The 9,083-nt window shown below is 38.9% G+C and overlaps 1 protein-coding gene across 7 annotated transcripts in view; it reads left to right on the top strand.

The window, feature by feature from the left end:
- Positions 1 to 9,083, top strand: part of LOC147020172 (phosphofurin acidic cluster sorting protein 2-like) — a 339,240-nt gene that overhangs the window by 179,034 nt on the left and 151,123 nt on the right. For all 7 annotated transcript variants that reach the window (XM_085895252.1, XM_085895256.1, XM_085895249.1 and 4 more), the window contains 2 exons: positions 4,375 to 4,434; positions 4,758 to 4,903. In XM_085895252.1, coding sequence (XP_085751378.1) covers positions 4,375 to 4,434; positions 4,758 to 4,903 — 206 coding nt within the window. The remainder of the gene's footprint in view (positions 1 to 4,374; positions 4,435 to 4,757; positions 4,904 to 9,083) is intronic.

Below are 9,083 nucleotides of genomic sequence, written 5' to 3'. Positions count from 1 at the left end.
ACACACACACACACACACACACACACACACACACACACACACACACACACACACACACACACACACACAATCTCTCTTGTGGTAGAGATGTACACAAAAATGAGTACATCTGTAAAGTATGTACAATTTGAATGTGAGTACATCTGTAAAGTATGTACAATTCGAATGTGAGTTCATCTGTAAAGTATGTACAATTTGAATCTGAGTACATCGTTAAATTATGTACAAATAGAATGTGAGTACGTCGCTAAAGTATGTACAATTAGAATGTGAGTACGTCTATAAAGGATGTACAAATAGAATGTAAGTACATCTATAAAGGATGTACAAATAGAATGTGAGTACGTCTATAAAGGATGTACAAATAGAATGTAAGTACATCTATAAAGGATGTACAAATAGAATGTGAGTACGTCTATAAAGGATGTACAAATACAGGGTGCCCCACAGAAAACCAGGAAATTTGAGATTTTGAGATTTATTTTGCCATATTTTACCATATCAATAAACTAACATATAAATAAAGTGTATCTTTGTTTTACACTACATCTAAGTTTGCTTTTGTTTTGTTTGAAAATAAAGTGTATCTTTGTGTTACACTACATCTAAGTTTGCTTTTGTTTTGTTTTAAATAAACTGTACCAAATTTCCTGGTTTTCTGTGGGGCACCCTGTAGAATGCGAGTACGTCTATGGAGTACGCATGATTACAATGTGAATCTATAAAATAAAACTGAGAAGGTCTTTTTTTCTGCTGTATGAACATGAACCTATGTTGTCCATGCATTGTCTCCACACCAGCACGCAAACACCAAACAAAACAAGTCCTGGCCTGAGTCTGCAATCTCTAATTGCTCTTTTTACATGCATGAATTGTATATTTTAAAGGTAAAGAGCCAAATTACAACCTAGCTACTGGGATCTTGGTGACTGCTCTGATGGCATACTGAAAGATTTTCCTTCTAGCAGCTATATCAAGCTGTGGAGACTAATGCAATCTTGAGGTGTTTATCAAAAATGACAAATAGTTGTTTATTTTGTCCACCTCTTAAAGCCCTATTAAAAATTGTTAATTTCATTTCAGGCTCTGTCTACAATCCTGGTGCTATGTCTTTCATATCTCACTTTAAAGTTACATTAATGCTCTGCTACAATGTATATACAACTTTAATTTTTTTTTCGCAAAATGCACTCATTGAGCACCAGGATGGCTGTAAAGTGACAATATTTAGGTGAGGTCCTGAATGCCGGCAATGCAGAGCTCCCTAAACAAATGTAGCAAGACAGGACACCCCAAAAATCCTACCTTCAGGCAAGTGTAGAATAACATATATGAATTAACATAATAATTAACACAAAATTCAATTGTATTGAGGATGTGGGAAATGTGTGCCAATTGTGAGTCAGGAATGGCAGCATCCACAAAACAAAAATACAAAATGACTAAATTTGTTTTTTGTACCTAAGAACATAAAGTGAAAAAATATTGATAACGATAAGATTGAATAAATCCCCGTTTTGTAAACTTTGTAATTTTCACTTCAAGGAAAAATCCTAACGGGCATAACTGCTTCCAAGTTTTTTTTTTTTTTATTTTTTTTTATTATTTTTTTTTTTTGTGTGCACAAACTTTTTTTTTGTTTGATTGCACATCAATCCCTTGAATGTACCAGGGAGTTTTTGACAGAGTTAACCATGTACTAAAATCTCTTGAATAGGAGACCTCCCCCTCCCCCCACCCATAAGCCCACCTCCTTCAAAATTTCCAGTTTTTCTTTCCTGGGTGTTTGATTCTGTATCCATCTTATCCATCATATGCATCCTCTCTTAACCTTCATTCCTCTCCACATCCCTTATTTGTCCAAGTGTCTCTATTTTGTTCTCCAACCCTGCTGTTAGTGTCCCCCCCCTCACCCCACCCCTGTTTCTACTGTTCCTTTTGTTCTGTTGCGTCCTAATCCGTTCAGTGTTCTAGCTCTTCCACAAGCTTTGCAAAACAGTGTGATTGTTAAGTTATGATGCCCTGAATGAGGAAAATAGCCCCCAAAAGAAGATGTTCAAACATGCTCATAAACTTGGAGCTTGGTACATATTGCCAAGAGTGCCAATATAGCCAAAAATATTGGCACTCTTGAACATTTTTCAAAAAATGCACCATTTATTCCAAAAATTGTTGAAATTTAATAATCGTTTGGTGTCTACATATGTATTTCTTTGGTTTGCAGTGGAACAAAACAAAAAAAGCTGAAGAAAGTTATTAAATCTTAGCTTATTCCACACAGAAATCCTAAAATGGCCTGGACAATATTATTGGCACCTTTTAGAAGTTGTTAGAAATAATTAGATTTCAAGCAGGTGATTCTCCTTTACTTTGGAATTGAACTCACCTGTGGTGAGTTGCAGGTGCCTGCAATATAAAAAACACACATTCAGCTAGTTTGAATGGATCCAAGGGTCCAAGTCAATCTCCAGAGACCTTGATGTTCCTGTGTCCACCGCACACAATGTTATCAGGAAGTTTAAGGCCCATGGCACTGTAGCCAACCTCCCTGGATGTGGCTACAAGAGAAAACTTGATCGAAGATTGCAGCGAAGGATTGTTCGAATGGTGGACAAAGCACCTCGATCAACTGCCAAACAGATTCAAGCTGACCTTCAGATACAAGGTACGACAGTTTCAACTCGCACCATCCGTCGCCAACTCGATGAAAGGGGTTCTATGGTAGGAGACCCAGGAGGACCCCACTGCTGTGAGAGAGACATAAGAAAGCCTGACTGGAGTTTGCCAAAACACACCTGAACAAGCCAAAATCATTCTGGGAGAATGTGCTGTGGACAGATGAGACCAAATTAGAGCTTTTTGTTAAAGTACATCATCTCTGTTTGCAGAAAACAAAATGAAACCTTCAAAGAAAAGAACACCTTCCCTACAGTCAAACACTGAGGAGGTTCAGTAATGTTTTGTGGTTGCTGTGCTGCCTCTGGCACTGGGTGCCTTGAATGTGTGCATGGCATCATGAAATCAGATTACCAAGGCATTTTGGAGCGCAATGTTCAACCCAGTGTCAGAAAGCTGGGTCTGCGTCGAAGGTCATGGGTCTTGCAGCAGGACAATGACCCCAATCACACTTCAAAAAGCACCCAGGAATGGTTCAAGACAAAACGCTGGACTGTTCTGAAGTGGCCAGCAATGAGTCCAGATCTAAATCCCATTGAACACCTGTGGTGAGATCTGAAAACAGCAGTTGGGACAAGACACCCTTCAAACCTGGGAGAACTGGAGCAGTTTGCACAAGATGAGTGGGCCAAACTGCCAGTAGAGAGATGTAGGAAGCTCATTCATGGCTTTCGGAAACGCTTGACTGCAGTTATTTTGTCCAAATGCTGTGCTACCAAATATTAAATTATGGGTGTCAATAATTTTATCAATGCCATTTCTTTGTATTTTCTGATATAAAAGGATATATTAAGCTCTGAATCAAAAACAAAGGTTCTGTAATGTTAATCGTGAAACAAAGAATTGTGGAGACAAAATACTTTTCTCAATTTCAACTTATTTTTGGAAAGAATTGTGAGTTATTTGAAAAAAGTGCAAGGGTGCCAATATTTTTGGCCATGACTATCATTTGTGCAGTGGAATGGAAGAGACGTTGGCAGTTTTGCTGTGGGGCTTGGGGGCCACAGTAAAGTGAGAAAATCATTTTTTGGGGAAGGAAAGGAGTATTATAGAGAAGAAAGAGGGTCAGGGAATTCTTGACAGAGTTCAAACTCTTAAGTCTAAAGAGTGGGTGAGGGTAAAAGGAAATTCCTCCTTCTGAATATGAAATGTGTAGATGCTTCCTGGTTTCATTGCCCCATCACCCACACAATGGGAGACGGGGTTTTGCAATCCCTTCTTTGTGTCTGTCTCTCTGTCTGTCTGTCTGTCTGTCTGTCTAGGCCAGAGCGTTTTTACCATTTGACCATTTTTGTTCTTTTACCATGTCATCAAATTTTCAACAAACTTATATTATGAGAATATGGAGAAGACTCATAAGTTTTACAGGTTTTTAAAATCTATTTTATTTTTATTTTAGCTCTTGTTTTCATCGTTTCGTTCGAGTACAAAGTGGACACAGACGGGCTTTGCATTTTGAGATGTTTTACAGTTGATTTTTATGTATTTATTTATTTTCTGCTGTGTAGCAATGCTAAATTTAACTGCATTATCTCTGATTCCTTTAATTTACTACATCATACTGATAAATTTCCTTTTCTTTTACTCACCATTTGTCTTTAACATGTCAATCTTTTCACTATTGGTCTAGACATAAGGTGTTTGGAAATTTGTCTCACTGTTTGTAAAACCAATTTTTTTTGTTTGTTTGTTTTTTAGCAACAAAACTTCAAGCAGAAATTGACAGCTTTGTTGAAGAGGTTTAAAGTCACTGATGAGGTAAGTTTTCCTTTCCTTCATGAAGTTGCAAATTCCTTTGGATTGGGTTTCTTTTGAGATTATCTGCTGAGATTTATAGCTGCATTGCCTTTTGTATTCGAGATCAACTGAAGCTAAATTTGTGCATTTTCTATATTTTTGGATGAATACAGTGAATAATGTTTTTCTTCACTTTATCTGCACATCAACTCTTGCAATTATTTTCATGCATCTTCTTTAATACTTGTGCAGTCTTGCGATTTGTTGGACTTGCCAATAACCGAAACACACTTGTGACAAATAACTGCTCATGGGTTGCTCTCACTTTGATTTATTACCCTCAGGTGTTGGACTCTGAACCAGACCCACACCCACAGGAGGAGGACTTGGATTTCCTTTACAAAAGCTTGGATGTGTTCAACCCCAGTGACAGCGGCCCTGACATGGAGGAGGATGAGAGTTTGGTGTCCACACCCAAACCAAAGTTGAAGTGCGTGCCTATCTCCTTCATTCAATCTGTAACATACATTGTGACATGCATTTACATACGTATATAAATGTCGAATCTCATTCAGTCATCTACATATCTATATATTATTAAAACTCTCATCATGTATGTATGTTCCTGAAATACAGCTAAAACAGTACATGATAGCGCAAAAATTTTAGGGCCACCTTACCCACCATTTGCCTGCGGTGTGCAGTATCAAGTTTCATTCAAATTGGGCAAGGAAATACATTATTTAAAAAATCAATTCCTGATTCAGTCAAGTACTCTTCGGGAGAATTTGATCAATGCAAACAACCTCAGCGGTATAATTCGCTGGAGCTATCTTTTTTTTTCATCAACCGCTGTCACAACGGGAACCCAATGGGTTCACGGGTCGTCTAGTTACATATAAAAATGCTGTTGTTTTTGGACCCTCCACATCCCCAAAACTACCTTTTTCCCAATTTGATAGTCCCACACTTCCTCATTTCCCATACATCCTGCTAAATAGGAAATTGAGATTTTAATCATGCAACTTTTGGAGATTACTGATGGATTTAATCAAAGAGCAGCATGTTGTACTTCACAAACATATTACATCTGTAAATATCAGAGGATGTAAGATTAAGACAAACGTGAAAAAAAATGATTAAAAATAAATACGTAGTTGTAGTTTGTGTGCTCCTCCTCCTCCTCCTCCTCCTCGATGTACTTTTATATTTTTTTCTATTGTTTTGAAAAAATCTTGTATATAATTTTGTGTGATCCTCCCATGTCCTTCTAAAGGGTTCCTGCTGTCATGTTACCACTGAAACCGCTGCATTAAATTCCCAATCCCACTTCAATTATGGAAAGAGGGTTTTTACAATGGGCATCCTCATGATTAAATGGACATGGATTTCTGTTCCAAATTAATCGATTATTAGCTTTCCAATGGCACCATTTTTATTATTCTACTAGACGACCCGTGAACCCGTTGGGTTCCCATTGCCTCAGTGGTTGATAAAAAAAATCATTTCAAGAAGAAAAAAAAAGATAGCTCCAGCGAACTATCCGCTGAGGTTGTTTGCATTGATCAAATAATCCCGAAGAGTACTTGACTTGGGGCCCTGTCACACCTTGACGTTTTAGCCAGCGTATGGCAAGGTATCAAAATGTATGTAAAACGCTGGCGTACGCTGAACTATTGATATTTTTTTCCAGTTTTGGACGTATACATAACGAGTTGGACGTATGCATAACGTATTAGTAATGTACACAGAACGTTTCGATAACATAGAGATAACTTGTATCAACGAATGCTTAGCATGTTGTCGGCGTTCACAACTTATGCCCACCGATAGTCTTAACTTATGCATAGCGTGGCAGCGTATCGCCGACGATCACGTGGCATAGGCTATTAATAGGCTGTGGCTCGACGATTCAAATCGTAACCGCACTCGACATCAAAGTGTCAAGCTGCTGTCACACCTTGACGTTTTAGCCAGCATATGCTGACGTATGAAAAAATTGCCGAATACGCTGGCACACGTCGAATACGTTATGGGTAAGTTTTGTATACGTTAAGAGCACGCTGAAGCACGCTGGTATATGTCGTAGTACGTCGTCAAATTTTCAGCATGTTGTAAATTTTTCGACGTATGCCAGCGGATGACACACGCTCCGCATACGCTGGCCATAAGTTGTAGGCGTGTTACGTGATCGTTGACACACGTCGACACACGTTACTTGAAAGTTACTCATAAGTCGAAACACGTTGAGGTAATGGTTAGCGTCAGTGTTCCAGACTCCCTGTTTTTTTTTTTCTTCGGTATGACGGTGATGTTGACACTTCGATTTCTAGTGCGGTTATGATTTAAATCGTTGAGCGGCAGCCTATTAATCATATTATATTATAACCGCACTAGAAATCGAAGTGTCAACATCACCGTCATACTGAAGAAAATAAAAAACAGGGAGTCTGGAACACTGACGCTAACCATTACCTCGACGTGTTTCGACTTATGAGTAACTTACAAGTAACGTGTGTCAACGATCGCGTAACGTGCCTACAACTTATGGCCAGTGTATGCGGAACGTGTGAGTCATACGCTGGCATACGTCGAAAAATTTCAAGCATGGAAAATTTGTCTAACAGCTCGGCGTACTACGACGTATGTCAGCATACTACGATGTATGCCAGCATACTACGACGTATGCCAGCATGCTCCTAACATATACTAAACTTACCCATACGTATTCAACGTGTGCCAGTGTTTTAGACAATTTTTTCATACGTCGGCATACGCTGGCTAAATCGTCTAGGTGTGACAGGGCCTTGACTCGGGAATTGATTTTTTAATAATTTTTTTTTTGCCAGATTTGAATGAAACTTGATATTGTGCGTCAATGTGAAAAGCAAAAAAAAAAAAACAGAGAAAAGAGAGTCAAAGAAATTATTGTGCGTTATCTTCTAAATACAATTTTATTTATTAATTAACATGGAATTATTGGATCAAAATGGCGATGTTTATTTTATGCTTAAAAATAAATCGTTCTTTGTCTATACTAAATGTTTGAGATTTTAAAATAAATAATTTCAAGATAAAAAAAGATAGCTCCAGCGAACTATACCGCTGAGGTTGTTTGCATTGATCAAATTCTCCCAAAGAACACTTGACTGAATCGGGAATTGATTTTTAAATAATTTTTTCGTTGCCCGATTTGAACGAAACTTGATACTGTACACTGCAGGAGAATGATGAGTAAGGTGCCCCTAAATTTTTTGCGCCATTGTGTACCATTTTGGCTGTATTTCGGGAACATACATACATACATACATACATACATACATACATACATACATACATATATACATACAAGATGAGAGTTTTAGTAATATATAGATAGAAGATAGATGAGAGCAGGAACCACAACATTACTGCTTGAGGTCCTGCTTCTTCTTTGCAAAACACACACACACACGGACTGACTAGTCTCCTTTTACGACTAGATTTTGTCATCATGCTGGCGTACCATTTGAAAAATTTTGTGTCAAATAATTTTCAAATTACTTCTCGAAGCTTGTTTTTGGTATCGTAGTTCTTTCAGTTTGCACTCTTATCTTTTACACCACTTTATTTAACACGTTAAATTAGTTACTTGTGCCTGCTGTTTGTGTCCTTTATGATGTCCCTAAAAACTGTACATTTGCTGTTTGGAATTATTTTCAATTTTATTCGACTGTCAGATACAGACAGACTGACTAAAACAATTGCTTTACCACACCATGTGCATGTGCGCTCGGGACAAGACGCCATGCCATTTTCCAAATTCAGAACCAAAGTACTGCCAAAATGCAGGTTCGTGTTCTGCAGTGTTCAAAATATAAAATTCAATTGAAATTAAGTACAGTAATCCCTCATCCAACACAGGAGTAAGGTTCCTGGAAAATGGCGCATTTGGGAAAACAGTGTTGCACAAGTTAAAGATCTAATGGGATAAATGGGAATGCGGTAACACAGCCACGGAATGTAATATACGGAGATTTTTAAAATTGTGTTTCTGTTTATTAAAACCTCAGAGAGAATACACACATCTTAGCAAATACCACCTGTCGCTTCACTGACAGGCATACTAGGAGATGAGATGAGATTAGGGGAGAGGGAGGAGAGGGAGGAGAGGGGGGAGTGAGGAGGTGAGAGGGATGGGAAGAGTGAGGAAGAGGAGGAAGAGGAGGGAGAGAGGAAGAGGAGGGAGGAGACTGGCGCTTCACCACATGTCGCTATATATGTGGGAGCGAGAAGGATGGAGAAGTTGGGAGTGGACGTGGGTGTTCTGAACCTTCGTTTGGTAGTGAGACTTGAAGGGAAGGGGTGGGTTGTGTTGGACTTTTATTTGGGAGGGGGGCTTGTGGGGAAGCGGGGTGGGGGGATGGTCCCATCTGCCGGCATTAGTACAGAATTGAATGAAATGGGGTACATTAAAATGGTATGTTCAAACACAATAGCAAAACCCGCCATCACTTTCCAACAGCACGTACCATTTTTATAGGGATTAGAGCATGCACTTCCCTTGAGGTATGCGACTCAAACCGTGGTCGCCACCGTTTACCCACTCTGGAACTGGAACTCTCCGAGAGGGTCACACACCGTGCCAACTGCAAAATAACGCTCAAACCGGACAAACAAACACCCCTCCA

This window comes from Eptatretus burgeri, chromosome 9 (genome assembly GCF_056783735.1).
Source record: "Eptatretus burgeri isolate ZD-2024b chromosome 9, Ebu_testis_v1, whole genome shotgun sequence".
NCBI lineage: Eukaryota > Metazoa > Chordata > Myxini > Myxiniformes > Myxinidae > Eptatretus > Eptatretus burgeri.
Note: the sequence above shows the minus strand (reverse complement) of the source record. Positions and strands in the feature narration are given on the sequence as shown.